Below are 23,716 nucleotides of genomic sequence, written 5' to 3'. Positions count from 1 at the left end.
GAGCAATTATCGACTCCGATTCCGCCTCCGCCCTGCTCGTCGCGAAGTCCCACGGCCCGGGCAGGCCCCTCTTTGCGTCCCCCATTACGACATCGGCCTGAGCCTGAGCCTGAGCCGCATCCACCAAAACCCAAATGTCCCCGCACATTCTACCGAGGGATGCTAGACAAGAGAACGACTCTACAGACCGGCGGTGAAACAATGCCCAGCTTTTCAATGTGCAGGAATGGGCCCGTACCAACAGAGACCCATCCAAACAACCAACGCCTATCACAATCATGCTGCGCATCAGTGATCTACCCTCCCTCCCGGCAAATGCCCCCTCGTCGTCGTTATGCCCTAGAAGGAAACCCGAGATTCGGGAACAAGTAAAAACCCCGTCTCAAAAATACAAACAAAAAAAAAGACGTAACGCCGCACATGCTCTAGCAGTGGAAAGGAAAAACAATCCTTATTCAAACGTCATCTGCATTTCCTTCTCCTTCCCCCACTCGTCGGCCTCGTCGTCGGCCCACGCGTTGTGCTCGAAGCTTGCCAGGTTGACCGGCAACGTGCTCGACGTGCGCAGCGGCGGCCTCTCGACGCTGGGCGAACTCCACGTCGACGACGGGTTGGCCCCTCCTTGTCTCGACGCTGGCGGCGTCTCGTACGACGTTTCGAACGTCATCGAGATGTTGCCGCCGTCGTCCTCCCACCGGTCTGGGTTTGCGTCGTACTCGGAGCCGTCGTAAAGATGCGACGACGTCGGCTTGCTGCCGCTGCTTTGCTCAAACATCGACTCGTCGAAACTCTGTGTTTGGCGGAGGTTGGAGCGCGGGCTGCCCAGCGCCATGGGCGGAAGAGTGCTGTCAAGCTGTTTGACCTCGATCCCCTGTGCCGCAATATCCGCCGCCTCTTGTTTGATGGCCTCGACGTCGAACAGCACGTTCTTGTTAGCGTCGGTGCCCGCCCCCTTGGCCTTCTCATCGTACATTTCCCATTCCTTCTTCTCCGCCTGTTTCTTCTTGAAAAAGCTCCATCCACTCTTCTTCTGCGGCTTCTGCTCCATTTCTTTGCGCGCCTCTTCAATCTCGTTGATCAGCTCGCGCTGTCTTGCCTCGTGGTTGTCAGGATCCGGGTCTTCGATCTCGGCGAATTCGTCGCTTTCTACAGCCCATCCCATCTCGCGCAGCAGACGAGGGATCGCTGAACGATACGCCATGTGCCCATTCACCATCTCAGTGACGTCGAAGTTCTCGATCCCCGGGCAGTCGACTGGGGCAAGACCAGCCACCTTCATGATGCCTCCGCTGGTTGCGCGGAAAAGATACCCAAGGATCCAGTCGTTCGTTGCGTAGCCGTTGACGAACCGTCCCGAAACAGCCGATCTAGCCTTGAGGTACTCGTCCTTCTTCGCCACCATGGGCGAGCCAAAGAGGAATACGTTTTGCACCAAGCCGTACGCTCCTCTCCTTGAAAGTTCCTGCAGACACGAGAAGATGACACGGGCTCCCAACGAGAAGCCGACGAGCGTCGTGGGCCGCACGCCAAGGTTGCGGTCAATGAGCGAGTCGGCGAGAAGCAACCCGGCCAGCTCTGCGCGTGCCAGTGACACGTTCCATGGATTATCGATGAGGTAGGACAATTTGGTCAAAACGATCGGAAGTTGTAGCGCACCCATGAGAGCAACGAGGATGGTGCTACCAAGGACTTGTTGTAGGCCTTGAGTAAGAGCCTAGAAGCGAGTCAGTTTCGGCAACTGTGATGGTGCAGGGAGCACTTACCTCTGTGGCTAGAATATTGATAGTTTGACCCATACTTTGCAGCATTTCCGGTTCCCAAAAGACCGAGTAGATATCTCCCATCACAGGATCCACCGTACTAAACGGCAAGCGGACATCGTCAACCTTGCCATTCATCCACCCGGACACGGTGATGATCATGTTCACCCTCTTGTTGTTGTGAAGAGGCCTGTACTCGAACGTCTTGACAGCTCCTGTTCTGCGGTGCGAAGCTCGCACACCGACCGTGCCTCCCGAGATTACACCAGTAGTGGTGATAATGGCTGCGCCACCGGCGCCTGCGAGGAAGCTGCTGGTGCCGGCAACACCAATGGTCGTGAAGCCAGCTGCAAGACCTGCGCCGATAACCGGGGCGAGGAGACCTGCCGACAGGCCGATGACTAGTCCTCCTCCAACAGTAGCCAGACCCATCATCACCAGTCGTCTACTCTTCTGCATTTTAGCACGACTTTCCAGATGCTGCTCATCGTTCCAGTTCTGGTCGTTCGCTGCCTCTTGCATCTCAAGCGCATCCGTAACGCGCTTCTCGAAGCGGCAGATGTCGAGATCGGGCACCTCCAAGTATTTTCCGACCCTCTCCAATAACTCCCGTGACCGCGCATCATAGACAGAATCAGCGATTAGTACGAGGAACAGATCGCACAGAACAGTCCATCGCAGGTCAATGTCAATACTCTTGGTTGTGGGGAGTTGGGAAGGAGTGCGGACTTCTGGCATGTCGTCTCCACCATGATCTTCGTAGGGCGGAGGCACCGACGAACCTGGAGTGCCCGGGACCGGAGTGGATGGAGCACTCGACGTGGAGCTAGGCCGCGGAGACGACACAGACGGTCGGCTTGATGCGGGCTCGGCTACGGGATTTTTCACCCGGGCATTCTGCATGAGTGCTGGGGTGAGATCGTTGGGCTGAACTCCATGCTGACCCAGTTGTTCGATCATGATCTGCTCTGCAGATTCGATCTCCATGTGGCTGTACAACCGAACCATCATCTTTTGGCTCCACATCTTCATGGCTTCCGAGGACGTGTCGACCTGCTTCTTGCTTGCCTTTGTCCTCTCCAGCTTTTCAAGCTCCTTGACCATTTCCAGCATGGTCAATCTGACGACTCCGACGTACGCGATCCTCTGGCCCTCGGTGAGCAGATCCTTAGTGGCCTGCATCTGCGACAGCGGATCCCGCGCTTCCTCGTCGTCGTCCGCAACATTGGTGCTTTTCGCACCCTTGAACAGATAAGCCGTGTTGTCGTCCATGCTTGTGGCCGATTGCGCGTCCTCGTCAATCTGGACCCTCGTGTATCCTTTTCCAGCGCCACCCAGGGCGCCGTATTCCATCACCTCCTCATCACTGAAGTCGTCCTTCTCCCGTGCGATCAGCCTATTATCGTCGTTATACATGTCATATGAAGCATAAGCAGGCATTTCCTGCCACCCGCCGTCGTCCCAATCATCGTCCTTCTTTTTCTTCTCCTCCTTCGGGGCCAGCTGCTGATGCGACCATTCCGACACGGCGCCCGCCTCTGTATGCTTGTGATCGGCAGCAGTCGCCTCCGCAACGACGTCCGGTCGGGACTCCGCACGCGTGTGGCCACCTTGCGCCGACGACGCGTGTTCGTCTGACGGGGCCGGCCTGACGTCGTGCTTCACAGCCACATCATCGCCAAGAGCGCTCCCCAGCAAGGCCGGAGGACCGGAGCTCGCAGCGGGCGGCGGGGCATGCTGCGCCGCAAGGGCCTCTGCCTCCCACAGGTTTTCCGCGGGCCTTTCTTGGTGCTGCGGCTCCTCGGCGGCGGCGGCGGCGGCGCTGCGCAGGTCCTGCTCGCTGGCCTCGGAGAGCAAGCGGCGCGGAGGCTTCTTCCGTATGGGCAGGCCGAAGTCGTCGAGTTCGACACTCAGATCGACAGGGTCCTGCTTCGGTGGCGCTTGGGCGGACTGGGGAGCTACCGGCGCTGGGGGCTCATTTGCGGCGGCGGCGGGAGGAGGAACAACAGGAGCGGCGTCCGAGGACATGATTGTCCTCGTCGAGGCGCGGGGCGAGGAACGACGTGGTGGGCGGAGGCAGGAGGTGGCAGAGGACAGTGGGCCGTTGCTCGCGGGCTATGAGGGAGCGGAAGTCGGCATTGAAAGTGGTGTGTTGGATTGTGCTCGCAGAGACAGAGAAGGCCTGGTCATCCCGGGCTGTCTGCTGCCCCATCCGCTCGGCGCTGCCCCTGCCCTTTGAGACATTGCGTAGGCAGGCAGGCACCGGACCGGCGACGGCGGTGCGCACGGGCCAAAGCTTATCTTTTTGGGTCCGCCGGCCGCGTTTTGCTCTGCGACGCTGCACGCAACACCCGCCCAAGCGCGCGCCCAGAACTTTTTTTCTGTGAACGTCGTCGTCGAGCCGCATCCGTCCCGCTCCCCACCAGTCCAGTCACCATGCGCGGCAAGCGGGCGAAGCAGTACCGCAAGCTGATGCACCAGTATGCCCTCACCTTCGGCTTCCGCGAACCATACCAAGTCCTGGGTGCGTCCAATTCCAACCCGCCAACGCAGTCGCCTGCCTGCCCCTCCATCCCGCGCGTCTGGCTAACCCTGTTGCCGCAGTCGACTCCGAAATCGTCCTCGACTCGACGCGCATGAAGATAGACCTCGCCAGCTACCTCGAGCGCACCCTCCAGGGCAAGGTCAAGCCGATGATCACGCAGTGCTCGATGCGCCACCTCTACGCCGCCAAGGACCAGGTCGCCATCGGCCATGCCCAGGCCTTCGAGCGCCGCCGCTGCAACCACCACACGCTCGACGAGCCGCTCTCCACGCTCGACTGCGTCAAGTCCGTCGTCGACCCCAAGGACTCCAAGACCAACAAGCACCGCTACGTCGTCGCCAGCCAGGAGCAGCCGCTGCGCTCCTACCTGCGCAAGATTCCCGGCGTGCCCCTGATCTACATCAATCGGAGTGTCATGATCATGGAGCCCATGGCCGGCGCCACCGAGGACGTGCGCGACAGGACGGAGACGGAGAAGTTTAGGGCGGGCTTGAAGACGCGGCCTACTGCTGCGACGGCTGCCACGCCGAAGAGAAAGCGGAGTGAGGATGGGGAGGGAAGCAACGACGATACGGACATGGAGGACGCGCCCGCACAACCTGAGCCGAAGAAAAAGAAGAGGACGGGACCGAAGGCACCGAATCCATTGAGCGCCAAGAAGCCGAAGAAGAGATCGGAGCAACAAACACAGAAAACTTCAGACAAGCCTCCTAACGCCGACAAGCCCACTGGTGAAGGGGCAACTTCCGAAGAGCAGGCCAAGCGTAAGAGAAAACGGAAGAACAAGGCGGCCAAGGCGGATGGAGAGGCGCCGGAGCAAGCGGAGCAAATCGCGCAAGCGGCATGATGATTTTCTATCTCATCGGCAGTTGCTTTCTGCCCGTCTATGCGTTTCTTCATTGCCGTTTCACTCCGAGGCCATCCCTCCGCGGTTATATGATTCCCAATTTCCGTTTAGCTATTCAGCATTGCCTGGCGTTTTGGTAGTGGGCACGGTGCCCGGAAAAGGAAATGGAAAATCCAAATAGGGTATTTAGTTTAGAATCAAGGATCAAGGATCAAAAATGATACCAGAACGCTTCCGCGCATCCAGATCGAGCAGTTCAGTCAAAGTACGTTCATCAAACTTTCTTTCCCTGCGCCAGGAGATCCGAGACTTTTGGCGGCAGCACGAGAGTGCTCCTATCGTTGCGCTTGAGAAACTCGACAACGGTCTGCGCGCATTGATCCGGCACATCTTCCTGGATGAAATGACCAGCCGCCGGATAGACCTGAAGCTGGAATTTGCCTGCCACGGTCTAAAATTAGTAAAATGTACAATATAAACAGAAACGGGACAAAGAAGCGGCCGTAAATGGGCGTGTGTCCAAGAAAAGATTGGTGCAGTCCGAGAGGATGCATAAGCTGCTGACTGACCTTGCATCTGCCCAATCATGAGCTCCTTGTCCAAGCGATCCGTCCCCGCGAGGAGCAGCAGCTTCGCGCCCCGGGCCGTGAGGAACTTGCTGCTCATGCCCTCGAACCAGTTGGTCCAGTAGGGCTCGGTCTGCGCGAGGTCCGTCTTCCACACCCACTTGCCCGACTCGAGCCGGCGCAGCAGGCTGGGCACCGAGGCGCGGGCGCTGTCCGGGTTGCGCAGCGTGCGGCTGCGGATGTGCCAGTCGATGGCGGCGTCGGGCGAGGGGAAGATGGACGGCCGCGTCGACAGGTAGGTGTGCATGTGCTTGAGAGCGTCGATGGCCGAGCCCTCGACCACGTCCAGGACCGCGTAGCCCATGACGGTCGCTGCGCCGCCCGGCAGCACGCCGCTCTTGGCCGCCTCGACGACGACGGCGCCGCCCAGGCTGTGCCCGACCAGCAGCAGCTGCGGCGTCTGCGCCCACCCCAGCTTGGCCGCCGTGAGCCGGATCATGCGCGCCAGGTCGGCGCTCAGCTTCGTGACCGTCATGCTGCCGTCGACGCCGCCGTCGCCATCGACCACGACCGACCCGTGCTCGCGCGCCTCGACGGCCAGCACGCCGACCTCGGGCATCAGCCGCCGCACCTCGAGCGCGAAGAGCGCCCACGTGAGCGCCGACGAACCCGCGCCGTGGTGCAGCACGAGCAGCGGCGTCTTGGGCGTGGCCGGCGGCGTCACGTACACGTGGTACTGGGCGTGCTCGCCACTGGCGTCGTCGCGGTGCTCTAGGAACAGCTCCTGCGCGAAGTACCGCGTCCAGTCGACATTGGCGGCCGAGGCGGCGGTTGGCGGGGCGGCGGACGGCTGCTTCTGCGTCGACGGGGGCACGACGGTGCCGGTGGATGAGACGGAGGATGCGGAGGACGAGTCGTCTTCTATCGACTGCTGCAGCCCGGGCTCTTCTTCCAGGATCTCGGCGATCTTGTTGGTGTTGGCGCTGGGTGCTTTGGTGCCCAGCTTGGTCTTGCCAATGGTCTTCGCCAGGTCACTCATGCTGGCGGTGTCTCGAAATCGTTGTTTCGGCGCGGTAATTGCAGCATTGGAATTGCGGTGGATTGGACTTGATGGTCGAGGTGAGGTGACAGCATCAGCAAGCTTCCATATCGATAGATGCACGAGCCATCCGGTGGCGCAACCGTCCGCCATGCGTTGGTAGTCGTTGCCGCTCTCGGCCTCCTGCCATGTGCGATTCGATGCAACGAATACATCTGCTGCCAAAAAGAGGGCGGCCGCGCTTTGCAAGCCTGGAGAGCAACACCCCATGGCGACAAGCTGCGCCCGAATACAGGACCCAAAGCAAAAGAAAGTTTCTGGTAAACAGGCTCGGTTGTCCTCAAGCTTGTGCGACAGCCTTTTTTGGGGAATAATGCAGATCAACTTGCCTGCAGGAGTCAGATGTCAGAGCGTACATTGGTATTCGAAGTACGGGCATGAATAGGCCTTGCTCTCTAAATGAAACGCTATCGTCCTCTGCACTCATCAGGCATTCCGATGAAAAGACAAGAACAACATGCATACCGCAAAGCGAGTGAGCAGGAAATGTTTATTTTACTGAGCGCGATATACAATGCATCTCGATGCTGAATAAAGTGTAGAAATGGTATCAATCATTAGTCATAAAGCGCGAGACTACAGTGTTGTTTTCTCTTTTGAAGTCCAAAGGCCCTACCGAAAGATGGGCAATGGTAGTAACGAAGGGGGTATCAGGTCGTTGTGTGCAGTTCCAGTCCGATCCATCCAAACGGCTTTGACAACGAAATAAAGCAACAACGCCGTAACAAAACGAAGGAGAACAAAACAAGCGAGCTGTACCACTACTCGTCTTCGGATGACACTTCGCTGTCATCCTCGTTGATCCTTCTCATGGCGTTGGCGTGTTGCCCGCCTCTCTTGGGGGCACCACTGCCCAGCCGCCAGCTGCCCCTCGCGTCCAGCTCGATTAGGCCCTCCTCACGCAGCCACTTCTCGAGCACACCATCCTTACTCCACCGCTCGACGCCATACATCTTCGCGTCGGATCCCTTGGGGTCTTTCTCGAAGTGGCGACCGACGTGCTCCATGCGCTCTTCCCAGCTGCCAGGGCCCTCAAAGGACCGGTTGCAGAAGAGACATGAGCTGCACGGCGGCGCGTCGCGCAGCTTCAGGTAGCATTGCTTCTGGTACTCGGCCATGTTGTCTTCTGTGACAGGAGCATCCTTTGTGGGCGGGCTGGAGTAGGAACCACTCTTGTTGCCCGGCGTCGCGCTGTTGGATGCCATGTGCATGCGACGCAGATGCTGCGCGAACAGGTCTTTGCGGTTGAAGTCATTGAAGGACTCGGTGGCGCCGCCGTCGAGGGTACTCGGGCATAAATTGCAGCGCCAGAAGCCGAGGCGGATGTGCTGGGTGCTAACGTGTCGCTTCCATTCGTTCTTGGAAGCGAAGGTGGAAGAGCAAGAGTATCCTGCGAAGGGGCAGGGGAAGGGCCGGTTCGCCGCGTTGCTGTCCTTGGTGGAATTCGACTTCGAGGAGTGGGACTTCGAGCACTTGGCGATGCGACCGCGTCCGCTGCTGGCGCTGTAAGACGTCTTGCTTGCGTTGCTACTGCGCCGGGTTGTGCTTTGAGAGCTACCGCTCGAACGAGATGTTCGGCGACGGCGCTGCTTGCTGACAGGCTTCCAGTCGGAGTCGGCTTCATCTTCGCTTTTGACGACAGGCTTGACAGACTCAGCGTCGCGGACGCGGATGACGTCCTCGTCGTTCAGACGGGTACAATGGTGCTCATCGGTCGCCATTTTGCCGTTGAAGAGGATGGTTTCCTGTTCGCAGGCAAACCCCATCTTCATGTCGTGGCATTCATCGTACTCCGCTGGCGGCTCGGTCTCTTCGCAAGGAGAGGGGTATGGCTGGATGTCCGAGAGGGTGCAAGAACCGCCAGCACCAAGGGTCGCTTCATCCATCGAGTACAGTGGATATGTTTTGTACTCGCTGTAGGTCGTGTCTTGGGAACCGTATGACGGACTGCTTCCGCGCTCGGGGGAGCCGAAGCTGTTGGTGCTGAGGTCGTCTTTATGTGAGAGGTTGTAGCTGCTGCTTGAGGACACCGACCAGCTTGAGCGGTAGTTATCCGGAGATCTCGGCCTGATACCCCTTCCAGCGTATGGCAGGGGCTGTGGTTCGAAGCAAGGCTCAAGGTCGAAGTGTTGGTGCTCACGATCGGTTCTGCTGTCGAGTTGGAAGATGTTTGTCTCGAAGAGAGGGCGCTCCGGCCCGCTCAAGTAACGTTGCATGTTGGACATGGCGTACGCCGGCGCGGAGTCCAATGTCACCCCTGAGCCAAAAAGCATGATTGATCTCTGATTGGGACGCGCACCAGTCCAAGGAACCTCCCGATCAGACCATCGGTATCCATCCTGGAGGTGACCCGCGTTGAGCTGGATCTCGGGGAGGTCATTGAATGCTGAAAAACGGTGGTCCATGGTGTGTGTGTGTGAATGTAGGATGGGTCTGCACAGCAGCGGAGGCAATGTGTAGCAACGTATGTGGGTATAGTGGAGGCTCAGTAGCGAAGTGACATCAAGTCAAACTGCGTAGGAGCAATAAGAAAAGAGTTTTTGGTCAAAGCGTTGTTGCGGGAGCGTACCGTTAGTGCTTAGTTCGGGAAGCCTTGATTTGAAGCACAGCTCGGCGATTCTTATACAGCAGTGTTGGTTGCTCAAGACGGCGGAATGCAGAAGGGTGAATGAGGCGGAGCAGGATACACCTTTAGGAAAGTGATAGGTCTGAGGCTAAGAATGGAAGGGCTGCAAAGCGTGTGCTCCGCCCTGAAAGTCGTGATTGTGTATCAATGTCCTGCATCGCAACGACTCCCTGGATCGCGCTCTTAAGCCGGAGGCCCCACGGTACGTCTCGCAGAGCCGCATCGACGCACCCTCCACCAGTTGCACGGGGGCCAGCATCGGCTGGCAGCGTGCCGCAAGGAGCAAGCCATCGACACGCGACCCCTGCATGCTGACCGGTCTGTGTGTGCAGCGCTCGATTTGGTTTGGGGTAAGCCATTGTGGCAGAGTCCTTCTGTCCCACCACAACGGACTGCAGATCCCGCCATGGGCTACTGATCGGGCGCTGGAGCGTGAAGACTCTGGGAAAGAAGGCGGGCGGGGCGTGTGAGAACGGGGAACCAGCGCCGCGCCTGCATCTCTGAGGTGATCCATGCCGTCCGGGGAGGCGCTGATGGCTGACCAGCGCACTGCTGGAGCGCCTAGCGCGCCCGCGAGCGAGAGGCCGGCGGAGCTGTGCGGCTGAGCCTGCTGGCAGGGACGCGCGCGGGACTGCGGGTGCGCCCATTCGTGCCTTGGAAGTTCGGGGGCCAGGAGGGCGTAGAGGTGCGCCGGCGACGGACGAGATGCGACTGACAAACGCGCCGCGCTGCCCTCAACCCCCACGGGTTCGCGGCGTCGCAATCTCGCGCGCAAAAGCAAGCTCGCGCGCCGATGCTGCACCCACTGATCGAATGCGGACGCCCGCAGCGGGGGCAGACTGAGCGGCGGCCGGGGGGAGTCGAGCGGAAACGAGGCAAACAGAGCCGCGAGCAGGCAGCAAGCGGTGCGGGTTGTGCACCACCGCCCTTGATTGAATTGGCTGCCGGCATGTCTTGGGCGCGGCTGATGCCTGGAGCACGTCGGTTGTTGGCCCCCAGCTGCGGCGCTGGCTCTTATCCATTGGACGACGCTGCACCAGCACATGCACCGACAAGCCCAGTGGGGCGATGCACATTTTTCATTATCCATACCGACGGCTAGCTATCGTTAGACAAAAGGAGGCTCTGCTGGCTCTCCGCGCGAGTGTGCCTTGTTGGCTGCCCCAGGCCGGCTGGCCTTCGATCATCCCGCATGCCTCCATGCGGGCGCGGGAACCACCGGTCAGCCAAGGCGCTACCCTGCGCGGGAGCCGTTGCGTGCCGTTTGCTGCTCCGCCCCGTCGCATTTGCGTGGCTGACCTGCAGCGGACCAATAATAACCGCGGCTATGATCTTCAGGTCAACTTCGCCAGCAGCCGCTCCTCGACCCCGTCGAGGATCCAATAGTGGTCCACCACCTCGAGGTTCTCCGCCTCGTTTTGAAACAGCTTGTCCGGGTCCTGGTCTGGGCCCATCATCCCGCCGGGGTTCATCTGCGCCATCTGCTGCGTCACTTGGCTTGCAGCTGCGGGACGTTTGCTGTTAGCTTCCGGTCAACCAGAGACATGGGGGCTATGACGTACCGTTGTTGCTGCCCAGGATGAAGGTGTAGACGGGTTGCAGGCCAAAGAGTGTCAGGAAGTACCACGACAAGCTAGACACCCACTGCACGTCAAGGTCGCGTGTGCCCACGCCCGATTGGAGCATCGACTTGAATTGTGGCGTCAACGGGAAGGGGAGCTTCACTGTAACCTGGTCAGCCGAGAACGTCGCCCCGTCACGCAGCCCATGTTGGGGGCAGTTTTGTATGATGTTGCAACGGCGGGACTTTGCACGCGGGCAATGGGGCCATCTGCCCGGCTTCGCAAGCTGCAACAGCACTCGACAACCTTGCCGGGGCGAATTTCCCCATTCCTCGTGTATACCTGCCCCGCCGTCGACCTGCTTTCCCGGCCAGAAGTTCAGGCAGCCACTTACAGATGACGAATCCAGAGAAGAAAGCATTGATCCATCCCATGATCAGCGTCTGCGGAACCATCATGGCCACATTGCCCTTCATTGCGCCCATCATGCCTTCCATCGCTGCGGGGTCGCTCATTGGGTTGGGTCTGGGCTTTCCTCTGGCCTCAGGATCGGCAAGGAAGGCGCCATCCTTGAAGGCAGACACAAGGTAGTTCTTGCGGCTCTGGAACGATGACGGAGACAGGACGTTGCTGTTGGAGCGCAGGTTGACGCCGCGCATGAGCGACCGGTGCTCGCGCAGCTTCGGAAGGGTCTGCTTCTTGGGCGTTGATTGCAGCAACACCATCGCGTAGTGTCGGAGGACACCCGTGAGGACCTGGAGAGGTCAGAAACGCATGCGCATACTGCTGTTCCACGGCGAGAAACGCACCATGACCACCGTGATGGGCAATAGGATCCACCAGCTGCATCGACTGTTAGCTTCCAGGCGACGACCTGGACCGGCGCTCGCGGACGTACAACAGGGAGGGATCCCGATGGATCGTCTGCGCCAGCGGCTGCGCCATGATGCCGAAGTACCGGGACGTTGAGCCGATCGTGCCTTTCGTGCTGCAGAGCTCGGAGTTGGACTGCGATGGAGGAAGGCGGCGTCGTGAAGTGGACCAAGGCGCGGGCGCGGCTGCCAACGCTCGGACAGGGATCCGCAGCCGGCAGCTCCATGAGAACACCTTGTGCTTCAACCGCCGACTCCGCGGGCCGTGACAACACTCTCGTATATTCGCGCACCAGAGCTCTGCACCGGGACCGCTCACTGTTCGGACCAGTTAGACCTTCGACAATTGCAAGCATGCCGGACCAGCAGAAAATTGCCGTTTATTCTGTCCCCGGTACGCCGCATCTCCGCTGGAAGCTACTCCGATGCGAACGCTGACGCCGTGCGTGCAGACCTTAAGAACACCACCGACGATGCGCTACCCAACTACCTGAACTCCCTGAAATTCCGCCAGTCCCACAGGCTCACCGATGTGCGTCTTGCTATCGGCTACACAGCCGTCATCATCGCCGGCGCTCTCTTCTACTTCGACTACAAGTTCGGCTGGGACGCAACAAAGGCATACACAGGCCCCGCTGTGGTCGCGTACTTTGTCCTGAACAGCGCTTTCATGTACTGGATGTACTTTGTGGAGAAGGGCACTGTGTATTCGGGCGAGAAGGATGGCATTAAGGTATGCAGCCCACGATCCACAGACGGACGCCATTGGACAATGACGCTGACGACGCACAGCTGGACATTGCTTCGCGAGTCGAGAAGAACATGCCAATCTACCACTTGACCGTCCGCTTCGCTCCGAAGGACAAGAAGAATGCCAAAAACAACCTCTCGCAGGAGATCCACCTCCAAGCCCCCTTCACGCGCTGGTTCACGACCGACGGCTACTTCGCCACCAAGCCCTTCCAGCAGTTCATCGCGTCCGAGGTTCCGATCGTCGGGGCAGCGGATCCAAACAATGTGGTCGAGGAGATTGGCCGCGGCTCCGGCCCCGCAAACGAGATCCTCGTGGACGGCAACGTGCAGGATGTGCTGAGCCAGCTGAAGGACGCCGGCGCCAAAGCGAGGAGGAGGGGCTGAATAAGGATCTGGAGGAACGTGGAGGCGTTACGAGTTGCGGGCGTGGCATTGATTGCTTGCATTGCTTTTTCTTATCTGTTCTTGGACGCGTCACGGATGGGCCTAGACGCAATGCGTGCGGAGAGCCGTCACTAAGAGGAGCACGAGCTGAAAATCAGGAAAAGAGGCGTCGTGTTGTGCATTGCTACCCAAGACCTGGTTGGTATCTACAGATACAGACATGCTGGCTTTTACAGCTATGAGCAAAAAAGATTTGAGAGAGAAAACAGGTGACCCCCGCGCCAAGACCATGCGCCTATGCTGCAGTGTGATGTGAATACATGTATGCCTTTATCTTCATCCATTTCGTGGTTCACTCGTCAAGCTCCATCATGCTGAGCATCTCCAATTCTGTCTTGACGACGCGTTCAAATTCTTCGCGCTGAATCCCGGCCGACCGGGCCAATCTGTACAAGCTCTTGATATCGGTGCTGATATGCTGCTTGATTGCAACTTCCGCTTGAGAGGAGGCTTCCGCCGCCTGCTCCATCCGCTCAATCGAGCCCGATAGCGAAGAAGCAGGCGATTCGGGGCGTGGCTGGTTGATCTCGTTGCTCGCATCCTGGCCGTTTTGTTGCGGGGGCGGCAGTGACGAGTCGTACCCTCCCGGACCAAGGTTAGTAGACTCCAGGGGTTCGACCTGAGGCTGGCGTTCGGTAACCAGGGTGTTTCCATTGAGGGTCGACTCGATCGAATCGTCAACCTCCTCTTCTGGGTCGTGCGCATCCAACGCGGGTTGCACTTCCATCGCGTACCGGGCGAAGTACTCGAGTTCCGACGCTGACGGCATCTGCACATTCGAGCCAGGCGCGGGAGAGCGCTTGACTGGTGTTCTGGCAGGTGTCCTACCCGGAGTCCTATCATAAGCATTCCAGTAGTCATCGTCGTCGTCGTCCTGCTCCTCTTGGTTGCTGTGTTGGCGCTGGTCGGGCACGCTACGGGCGTGGGGACTAAGCGTGTCTTGACGGAGAGCATCTTGAATGTATGCGACCTTGGAGCCCTCGTTGGCTTCGTCCATGCTGTCGAACCACTCAGTGCCGTCATTCATATCCTCAAGAGCACGAAGCTCGCTGAGGCGCCACCCAGGACCGCCGCTGGCCTCATCGGTCATGCACCAGAGGTATATCGGCAAAAGCTTGAACTCTTCCAGCTCGAGCCTGGCTTCCAGCGTCTCCTCGTCTCTCCGCCTGTACCGGACACCCTTCACGTCCTCAAACTCGATTTCGCCAGAGGACGGGTGTGGTTCGATGTCAAGGTTCTCGACAATCTTTAGGAGCTTGCTGGCGCGTTCTTTGTCCCAAGAGAGGAGCGGCAGCCATGACTCGTTGGGGCCATTTGTGGCAGAGAGAAGTTGGACGCGCTGGCGCAGAATCGGCGAGAGAATCGGAAGCAGGGCTGGAGGGGGTTGTGGGGACACGAAGGCGGTGGGTAGACAAGCAAGGAGCGGAGGAAGCAGAGTTCGAGGCTCCGGCGGCGGGATAAATTGGACCATTCTCGTGGCTGAAGCGGTACCGTTGGTCGTAAGATGAAGGCTGCTGGAGAACGGAGGATTTGGAGAGGCGGGCGGGAGCTAGCAGCAAGTGTCGTGGGTTGTCCTCGTGAAACGGTAGTGGGTGAGACGTAGCAGTCACATGCAGATCGACAGCTGTTCAAATCTGCAGTTTTGCTGGCGGGCGGACAATTGAGACGGGGCTGGGGGCGAGAGGAGCGGCGGAGGGTGGGAATAAGAATAAAAGCTAGAAGCCAACGCTCGAGCCGTTGGGCAACGGGCAAAAGTCATAGGTGTTTGGTAGCATCTCGACCCCTCTAGATCCCTTCGTCCGCGCTGGGCCAGGCATGCAGCGGCACGACGATGACGCCCGCCGCCGATTTGCCGGACGCGTCCGATGATCCCTGCGCGCCCCAATCGTAAAGTGCCGCGCCAGGGTCCGTCCGTCCTTGGGCTGCGGAGACGAGCTCCGCGAATCGCACGCGGGGCTCTGCTGGCCGGCAGAGCTGCTCCATTGCCACAGCATGTTCGACAGGAGTGACGTGCAGCAGGCGTTGCCGTCAAGCATTGTGCAAGCTTCTGAGAGCAGCACTACGCACGAGTATCGCACCTCCCCGGTCATGCCTATCTCGCGCCGCGTCCCACGCCCCGCTATGGAGCTGTCCCCTGCATTGCTCCACTTGTCTACTCCGCATGCGTGAGGGCGATGCTCGAGCACGACTCTGCGCACCACCTCCGTTCAGCAGTTGAGGCGAGGCACCACCTTTTGGGCAAGATTGAGACCGATCGGACGACATCAAACCCGCTTGCTCAACAAAACCGGCCAGCGGAGCATTACGGGCCGTGTCATGCGCGCAACAGATCTGGTGTGCCCCTAGGGCGAACGCCTCGGCGGAGAGGATGCGACTTCGCTCTGCGCTGATGCCTTAGGCAGACCCTCGGCCACAACAGCCGCCACGGCATCTCCGGGCTCTGGGCCATTTTTATCTGCATGTGGAATGCTTGGCCTGTGAGCTGCGACGCCGCACAAGAACCTCAAACGTTCGCCCGCGTAGACTTGCTGGAGTCCCGAGACGATCAGCAGAAGCTCTGCCACTGCCATTCGTGACGAAGCCAAGGCACATCACTGCAACGTTCTATGTGTCCAGCGCGCGGCGGATTGAAACGCTGTCGCGTGGGGTTGCCGGCTGCCGGCTGCTGCGCGGGCAGAGCCGACGTCGGTTTGGGAGCGCCCGTTGCAGTACCTCCCTAGGGACCGCCACCCGCCTGTCACGAGCTGGGCGCAGCGAGGCTGGACGCGGTGCACCGCCCTGGAGAGAGATCCTAGAGGCAATCTCGCGCGCGGCGAGTCGCGAGCCCCATCATGCTGTCGAGGATCGTCAAACCACGGCCGGCTGCGGTTGCCGGCTCCACCAGCCAGCGGCAATTGGAGAGCCTCATTAGGCACGCAGTCGAGGACAGGGCGGATCCTGCTGCGCTAGGCGTGGCTTTGAATTCCGAAGGGGTTTCATCATTTCGCGCCCGCAGCGCTGTGCGGTGGCTGAGCCGGCCGTTCTGCACCTTGACGTCGCTCGCCCGGCGCGAAGTCTGCCTCGCAGACATAGGCCGGGCCACGAGCTCTGCGCAAGAGCTTGTCGACGGCGATGGCGCCTGATGGATCCGCAGGCAGGCTCCCGCAGCGCGATGTCTTGGCTCGCGCTCCAGCGCTCCAGCTGCTCAGCGCCGCCTCGCGTCAGCCTCGCGTGTCCGCTGCGCCCGTGCTGTGACACTCTCGGCCGGTCTGCTCGCGGCGGGAGTGAACTGGGAGCTCACTGCCTGTGTCGCCTCCAGACATGCCGTCAGCCGGCCTGCCCTGCTTCAGCTTTCTAGAAAAGCGGCCGCCATCCTTGCCCAGCGCGCCTGTGCCTGACTGAGCCGCGGCTTCCTATCCCTCCAGCCAGTTCGCCAATCGCCTGCCCGACGACAAGCGCCCGCCGCAAGCTCTCTTTTGAACTCGGCCTGCCGCTGTCCGCACCGCCATCCACCTCTCCTCGAGCAAGTATTCGGTTGCGCGTCGCTGCCGCCCGCCCCCTCTCGGTGCCTGCCCCGCCGCCGCACCCACTGCTCGTGCAGATCGTCGCGCGCACCGTCGACCCGATACCTGGATAGTCCCGCGCGCCTCTGCTACCGGCGGCTAGATGCTAAATCTGCCATGTCCCTGGTGGGCCCAGTGATCCCCGTCCACTCCGACGACGACGACGACAATAACAACAAGAATGCGCACACCCACGCCGACATCATGAACGACTTTTACTCCGCCTCTGCTGCTGCCGAGGCGTACCACAACCCGCTCTACCGCCCCAGCCACTCGCGCAGCAGAAGCTCCCATAGCCGCACCTCTCGGCACTCGCCCGCAGAAGACATGGCCGCTCTCCCGTCCATGCCCAGTCATGACACCTCCATGAGCCTGCAGCCCCCCGACTTTTCCCAAACACAACCCCCCAAGCCAAGCAACATGTATCAGGATACGCAAATGGCGCAACCCTCATTCAGCACCTCCGCTAACAACATGTCGCCTTCCATTTCGTCCTATCACGAGCACACCACGCCAGAGACCTTTCTTTCAGACCCCGTCTACAACGACATCAGCCAGTACACCACTCCGGGCTTCGACGACGAGCTTCTTGAAGCCCAGGTGAACATGGAATTCCTTTCTGTTGGTGCCATGAACACCTTCAATGCCGGCTTTCCCGACAGCTCCGTGGTCTCGCAGCATTCATCCGGACCCAGCAGTGTCAACGCTTCCAACAACAACCTTCTAGCTCCTACTTTCTCCACAAGCTACGGGGGGCCCACGCATTTGGTATCTCCTTGTCTGACGACCCACTCAAGCCCGGGCTCTAGCAACGAGTGCTTGCCGAACCCGTCTCTTGGCTCGGCACTTGGCGATAACGGTGATTCCGCTTCAAGGTCGTTGACGCCTGGTATGGAGGACCACTCGCACGGCATGCCGATACCACAGCAGCAACAAAGCCCGGCGCTAACGGCAAGCCCAGGTGGCGGCTTTCTTGACGTTCCTCAGGACCGCTCGACGAACTTCCCAAGCCCTGTTGTCCGAATCGAGAACTATAGCAGAGACGAATCACCGGCCCGCGCAGATGTTAACCGTAGTCTCAGTAACAAGCGATCCGGCAATCATCTCTCCCCACACGACTTGGTAGAGTCAGATGATGACGAGTCTGACCAGTCGTTTGTACGAGAGGTTCCGATACGAACAGCACAGGTACCGGCACCGCTACGTGGCGAGGATGGCTCATGGATCCGCAATGCCAGCTCTGGACAGGCTGGAGTGCACCCTGATGAGCGGAAGGACATGCAGGATCAACATGTTCCCAGTCTTAAAGAACAGGAAGATCAGCGTCTCATGGAGGAAAGAAACCACGACGTCGCTGAATGGCTCACGAAGAGTGAAGTGGGGAGTGAAGCTGGTGGGCCCGAGAACCGACCGCGCCGTAAGAAACAAGCGGCAGTCGGACGCCGCAGGGCACGCAGCACAAACGACATTCTATCTCGCCCTCGGGCAGGGCTGGGTGTCCAGTTTCCTCCATTCAATGTTCCAGGACCTGGCGTGCATCTCAACGTCGAATCGGAAGACGAAGATCTTGGGTCTTCTGAAGGAGATGACGCCAGTGATGGCCCAGAGTCCCCACCAGCTCAAGTCGATGTCGAACATGATAGAGATCAAAGCTCCTACTTTCCGCGCATGCCGCGCCCCACGCAAGACGAGAACCTCCCACCGTACGTTAGCCCATGGCGTGATGCTCCACGACCTTCGGAACCATCCGAGGTGAAATACCAACCGGATACGTCCAACGCCGCCATGATGAAATTCCACCAGCGCGCTAGAGACTTGGAGACAGCCTCATTGGCAGTGACTGTTGGCTCGCAGCGCCGCAGGAGCGAATCAGAGATCGGCAGTATACGTCACGCTGCTGGAATTTCGAAGGACATAGGTCCAAATGCCGAAGCGAACAGACCCAAGGAAAAGACACGAACGAGGAAAGGAAGTCTGCTGAACAATCTGAAGCGCCATCCCAGTAACATTCTCAAACGCAAAGGTAGCCACCCAAGCCATCCTTCGCAGCAGGGGACAGCTGCACCTTCACCCCCTGCGCTTTCGCTTGAGACCTCAGTCATCGTACCACCTGAGCGCACAAGCAGCTGGGGGCGATCAAAGTCCCCCAAGCACGACACTAGTCCCACTGCCCTTTTCAAGGATCATGGAAGCCTTGCACCGTTCACATATGCAAAGAACCGCATACGAAGAAGTAGGAGCCGGAGTGACATCGGCAGTAAAACGCCAGGTCTGTCGGAGCTCATGCGAACGCACGGTGGCCCGCCAACCCTGTCCTTGGTGACACCCGCAAACACGACCGATACCTCCAGGCCCGGGCCTCGTGGAGCCGAGGGGAGTGGAGATGAGGACGATGCCGATTTTGACGATGTTGGCGGAGTTACAATGGACCTCAAGGTCCGGTCAGACCCCATCATACCCACAATCGAAGGATTCCGTTCTCACGCACGCTTGCTCAATCCACGAGTCGACGAATACATGATTGAGCGAATAGCCCAGGAGCAGCATCGGCGATACAAGAAGCTGCTCGATCTCAAGGTCAAACACCTAAAGGCAGTCAAAGAGAAGAGCTGTGGGTCGAAGGGCTTCTGTACTGCTCTGGGTGGCCAACCCAAGATCCTTCCTCCCCCCGCGAATAAGAAAGAGGGCGAAGCACCTTTTGCTGGTTTTCAGATCGTTGTTTCGTCCGACGATGAGCTTGACACATCGGAGGAAGGCACTATCATACCGAAGTCGCTCCCGGCCGGTTTCCCCGTTCCTCCTGTTAGACGCATGCCGGCCGAGTTCGAATGTCCGCTCTGTTTCAAGGTTAAGAAATTCCACAAGCCCTCGGACTGGACTAAACATGTGTACGAAGATCTTCAGCCGTTTACATGCACCTTCCCGAACTGCGGGGAGCCCATGTCGTTCAAGCGGAAGGCCGACTGGGTCAGACATGAGGACGAAAGACACCGTCAGCTCAAGAGATGGATCTGTGAAAGGCAAGGCTGCGGGCATGTGTGCTACCGCAAGGACAACTTCGTGCAGCATCTTATACGTGAGCACAAGGTACCAAACCCAAAAGCCAAGGTCGGCCACGCGACAAATGCACCAAGCAATATCCAGATCGATGTGCGCGCATGGAAGGCAGGGGAGGATGTCTTGGGGGGTCCCGGTGACATGTCGGACAAGATTTGGGCTTTGGTGGAAGTCTGCCGACAGGATACACCCTGGCAACCAGGACAGGAGTCGTGCCGGTTCTGCGACAATATCTGCCCCAGCTCGAAGAAGTTGACGGTCCATCTGGCAAAGCACCTTGAGCAGATCAGCCTGCCGATCCTCCGGCTGGTGGAGAACAACCAAGTTTCTGCAGACAGCATCATCAGCCCTGTGGAAAAGCCACACACGCATCGACCACGGGCTTCTTCGTCGGCAGCCCCGGCAGGGTCAGACAGCAACTCGAAGAACAGCCAAAGTCTCAGCGCCAACTCGAGCTACTCGAGCTACAACCAAGATGCACCCGCCCCCGCAACGTCGAACGGCATGCACACATACCCGCCCCCACAGTTCCAGCATTATGGGGCTCAGCCTCGGCAACAGCCTCAGGCAGCGGTGTCGTACGGCGGCAACATGGCATCCAGCTTCACAGTGCGGTCGTACCCGCTGCCGGCTGCAGCGAGCGGCATGCGACTGGACCCCAACCAGTACGCATCCAACGGCTACCCTCCGGCGATCACGCCGATCACGGACTTCGCACAGGGCGGGCAGGTATTCCACTCGCCGGTTGAGGGCGCGCCCTTCGGCAGCGACCTGCCAACGAACCTGTATGCTTACAACAGGCCGCTCGGCTCGGGCTTCGCGGGCGGCATGCCGATGGCGGGACCGGGGCAGAGCGAGCAGGTGAACGGGCCGTACCAGCAACTGCCGTCATCATACCCCAGGCAGCAACAGGGCTATCCTGGGTACGAATATTGATTTAGTTTTCCTTGAGGCGGGCGTCTTTGATTCAGAAGGGGAGGTGGACGAGGGTGTTCTGTTGGCTGGTTTTACGATATCCCCGGGGCTCATGGATGATTCCCTTCTAACGGCCGTGCTCAGCAGGAGATGAGGGTGGTTGACCAACGAATAGGAATCTAGTTTTTCTCATGCTATGGCTGCGAACGTGGCCAGTGATGCGCATTCCGGCCCCCACGCGCGTATTTGGCCCCCATCTTCATCTTCACGGCCGCGCTGCAGGTACGGCGGGCGGCACGCTTGGGGCCGCGGCTGCTGGCGCCCGGCTGGCTGCAGAGCTGCTGGCGGCCGTAGGTTGGCGGCGGGCCGGAGCATCAGATGACGGGGGCGGCGATGCGACAGTGAGCGGCGGCGGAGGGCGGAGGGCGAGGGCGCGAGCACTGGGCTGGCAGGCAGCAGGCAGCAAGGCTCTCGCGTCACCCGGCAGCCGCTGCCCCAAGCCTGGCTGACCCCGGCCGCATCAGCATGCATGCCTGTGTCTCCTTCCCGGCTGAGATCCGCCGTTGCTTTTTTCTTCGCTGCAGCTGCACAACCCATCTCGCACAGCCGCAGCCGCGTCTCTGCCCGCCCACGCCTCGCCCTCGCCCTCGCCCACGCCCACGCCGCGCCCTTTCGTCACACCGGCCTCCCGCCCGACCCACGCATGCTTCCTAAGCCCGCGAGCCCCCGGCGGTGAGGGCGGCCGCGAGTACTAATGCCCCCAGCGGCTCGCAACCACTGCCACTGCCACTGCCACTGCTCCCCGCACAATCCACGGCCCCGAGGCTGACCACGCTCGCGGCCGTCTTTCATGGCTCTCGCGCCCGCACGCCCTCCTCCGCGGTTCTCGTGCAGTCCTGCGCCAAGCAGCCGTTGGTCTGCCCGGCGTGACTTTGTGCTTTCGGGCGCTGACCACCTGCCAGGTCGCCATGTCGCAGAACGGGTACCCGGCCTACACGACCTACGAGGCCGGGGCTGCCGTATGTAGCGTTCTCCCACCCGCTCCCCCGGCGTGCCCGCATTGACGGCTTGCAGTATTTCAATGGCCCCATCAGTGCTCCGCCCCGCCCGTTTGATGGCCGCGCTGGGCCTCCGCCATCCGCCGCCAAGCAGATGGAGCCCGGCATGCAGGCCATCCTAACCGGCGAACGGCATCCCATGACCTACACCTACCCTGGCTACGAAGGCTCGTTCCATGGCACGCCGCCAATTGACCAAAACCTCCAGGCCCTGCTAAGCGGCCACAGGCCTTACGCGTCCGCACGCGACACCGGCGTGGCCTACTCCAACCCCATCGCCAATTTCTACCACGATGCCGACGGCCCGTGGAACAGTGTCCGCGCCACCAACCAGGCCGGCGGCTCTACGGCCAATGCCACGCTGACTGTGCCAGTGCCCAATCTGGACTACAGCAGCTATAGGGATGCACCCCCGTCCGAGATCTCGGACTCGGGCTATGCCTCTCAAGCCGCTGCCTCACAGTCTGTCGTAAACACAAACGCAGAGCCGCCCGACTACAATAGAGAGTGCGCCGCTCTGCCTGTGCAAGTAAACAGCTTCCCATTCACAGCCACCGCGGATAGCTCCCCCTCGTATGATGCTCCGTCCTTTCAGACTCGCACCGCCGACGGCGCAGACCTGAGTTCGGCTTCCCAGCCGACCCGTGCTCAAAAACAACTGCAATGTCCCCGTTGTGGAGAAATTGCAAAGTGTCGGTCGGACTACAAGTGCGTACAGCCCGTCTGTGGCTGCTTTTCTCTCCGCTCACAGCGCATGATGCAGGAAACACCAGCTCAAGCACACGAAACCCCATACCTGCGACCAACCCGATTGCACTCGCAAAGAGGGGTTTGCCACTACCAACGATCTCGACAGGCACAAAAAGAGCGTCCACAATATTCCCGGCTTGACAAAGTCCTTTCGATGTGCTGCCGATCGGTGTAAGAACAAGGACAAAATATGGCCGCGGTTAGATAATTTCAAACAGCATGTGCAAAGGATGCACAAGGGACAAAATCAGAACGACTTGATCCAACGGTACGCACTCAGGGCGTCGACACGGCTGCTCCACCGCGCTAATAGGAACCAGTTCTGTATGCTTTAACCCGAGTCCGTCTCACACTAGATCCGTGTCGCCAATTGAAAACGCTCTGGCCGGGATAGACTCAAAGTCTGGTAATCTGGATGTGGCCAACCACAAAGACTCTCCCGATTTGGTGATAAACCAGCGCCGGGATGACGACGGGTCCAATAGTCTTGTCCCGGACGGGAAATCCTCATTATCTCATACATATGCAAGGCAGTCCCAGTGGGAACAAGGCGATTTCCAGCAGTACCAAGGTGACTCCACTCAGCCTCTTGTGATGTCGGGAGATCAGCGGCCTTCCCGGATCTCACCGTCGGATGCGCCTAAGCTAAGACAGCTAGCGACTGCTGCCGTAACAGCGGACTCCCAACCCACCAGCAAGGCAACCTCCAAGAACGGTTCGAACAAGGCCCAGTCGTCTAAATGTGCACCCGCCATGGAAGACGGACAGAAACGGCTTTACAGCAAGTTCTCCAACATCATTGCTTCGAGCATTGCCAGTGGTGCCGCCAACGAGTCGCTGAACAAGGCCGTTCTGAGAGCGCTGATGGAGCTGGGTCAAAACAAATACATTGTTGCCCCCACCAGCCATCGAAAAGGCCTAGCAGCGAAAGAGGCCCAAACTTCGAGATCGCCCCCGGGTTCTCCAGGACCAGATGGAACAGAGACCACCATGTCGACAGCCGAGGTCAAGACTGCTCTAGCAACGCTCTCTAGAAGCTTCGCAAAGAATCCGGATGCTGTTCCAAACGGCAAAGCGGGCAAGTCGCAGGGCTTCGAATGCCCATGTTGCTCGAGAGTGTCAAAACGTAGATGCGACCAGAAGTAATGACTCTTCTCTCAGCGAGGCATGCTCCATATACTTTTCCCTATGCTGACAATACACTGCAACAGCAAGCATTGGAAACGCCACACCAAACCCTATGGATGCACTTTCTCCAAGTGCTATTCAACGTTCGGCAGCAAGAATGACTGGAGGCGACACGAAAACAAGAAGCACTAC

The 23,716-nt window shown here is 59.5% G+C and overlaps 9 protein-coding genes across 9 annotated transcripts; 4 read left to right on the top strand and 5 right to left on the bottom strand.

Moving 5' to 3' along the window:
- Window positions 1-451: 451 nt before the first annotated feature.
- SLS55_008282 (uncharacterized protein) lies at window positions 452-3,788 on the bottom strand (the record flags this gene model as incomplete). Its single annotated transcript, XM_066779694.1, has 2 exons — window positions 452-1,714; window positions 1,764-3,788. 2 exons carry the CDS (start codon window positions 3,786-3,788, stop codon window positions 452-454), a joined length of 3,288 nt encoding a protein of 1,095 aa, XP_066630498.1.
- Window positions 3,789-4,196: 408 nt separating this feature from the next.
- SLS55_008281 (uncharacterized protein) lies at window positions 4,197-5,152 on the top strand (the record flags this gene model as incomplete). The annotated part of the gene is made up of 2 exons (XM_066779693.1): window positions 4,197-4,284; window positions 4,365-5,152. 2 exons carry the CDS (start codon window positions 4,197-4,199, stop codon window positions 5,150-5,152), a joined length of 876 nt encoding a protein of 291 aa, XP_066630497.1.
- Window positions 5,153-5,426: 274 nt separating this feature from the next.
- On the bottom strand, window positions 5,427-6,757 carry PPE1 (Protein phosphatase methylesterase 1; the record flags this gene model as incomplete). The annotated part of the gene is made up of 2 exons (XM_066779692.1): window positions 5,427-5,593; window positions 5,722-6,757. 2 exons carry the CDS (start codon window positions 6,755-6,757, stop codon window positions 5,427-5,429), a joined length of 1,203 nt encoding a protein of 400 aa, XP_066630496.1.
- Window positions 6,758-7,578: 821 nt separating this feature from the next.
- On the bottom strand, window positions 7,579-9,222 carry SLS55_008279 (uncharacterized protein; the record flags this gene model as incomplete). Its single annotated transcript, XM_066779691.1, has 1 exon — window positions 7,579-9,222. One exon carries the CDS (start codon window positions 9,220-9,222, stop codon window positions 7,579-7,581), a length of 1,644 nt encoding a protein of 547 aa, XP_066630495.1.
- Window positions 9,223-10,777: 1,555 nt separating this feature from the next.
- Window positions 10,778-11,950, bottom strand: SLS55_008278 (uncharacterized protein; the record flags this gene model as incomplete). The annotated part of the gene is made up of 5 exons (XM_066779690.1): window positions 10,778-10,947; window positions 11,006-11,167; window positions 11,400-11,760; window positions 11,815-11,848; window positions 11,904-11,950. The coding sequence occupies 5 exons, from the start codon at window positions 11,948-11,950 to the stop codon at window positions 10,778-10,780; spliced, it is 774 nt and encodes a 257-aa protein (XP_066630494.1).
- A 281-nt stretch (window positions 11,951-12,231) lies between these two features.
- On the top strand, window positions 12,232-13,014 carry SLS55_008277 (uncharacterized protein; the record flags this gene model as incomplete). The annotated part of the gene is made up of 3 exons (XM_066779689.1): window positions 12,232-12,271; window positions 12,330-12,610; window positions 12,670-13,014. The coding sequence occupies 3 exons, from the start codon at window positions 12,232-12,234 to the stop codon at window positions 13,012-13,014; spliced, it is 666 nt and encodes a 221-aa protein (XP_066630493.1).
- Window positions 13,015-13,366: 352 nt separating this feature from the next.
- Window positions 13,367-14,545, bottom strand: SLS55_008276 (uncharacterized protein; the record flags this gene model as incomplete). The annotated part of the gene is made up of 1 exon (XM_066779688.1): window positions 13,367-14,545. One exon carries the CDS (start codon window positions 14,543-14,545, stop codon window positions 13,367-13,369), a length of 1,179 nt encoding a protein of 392 aa, XP_066630492.1.
- Window positions 14,546-16,733: 2,188 nt separating this feature from the next.
- On the top strand, window positions 16,734-20,609 carry SLS55_008275 (uncharacterized protein; the record flags this gene model as incomplete). Its single annotated transcript, XM_066779687.1, has 1 exon — window positions 16,734-20,609. The coding sequence occupies one exon, from the start codon at window positions 16,734-16,736 to the stop codon at window positions 20,607-20,609; it is 3,876 nt and encodes a 1,291-aa protein (XP_066630491.1).
- A 947-nt stretch (window positions 20,610-21,556) lies between these two features.
- SLS55_008274 (uncharacterized protein) lies at window positions 21,557-23,542 on the top strand (the record flags this gene model as incomplete). The annotated part of the gene is made up of 3 exons (XM_066779686.1): window positions 21,557-21,607; window positions 21,663-22,153; window positions 22,753-23,542. 3 exons carry the CDS (start codon window positions 21,557-21,559, stop codon window positions 23,540-23,542), a joined length of 1,332 nt encoding a protein of 443 aa, XP_066630490.1.
- Between the last annotated feature and the right edge of the window lie 174 nt (window positions 23,543-23,716).

Source organism: Diplodia seriata (assembly GCF_021436955.1).
Source record: "Diplodia seriata strain FDS-637 chromosome Unknown scaffold_8, whole genome shotgun sequence".
NCBI classification, from domain to species: domain Eukaryota; kingdom Fungi; phylum Ascomycota; class Dothideomycetes; order Botryosphaeriales; family Botryosphaeriaceae; genus Diplodia; species Diplodia seriata.
Note: the sequence above shows the minus strand (reverse complement) of the source record. Positions and strands in the feature narration are given on the sequence as shown.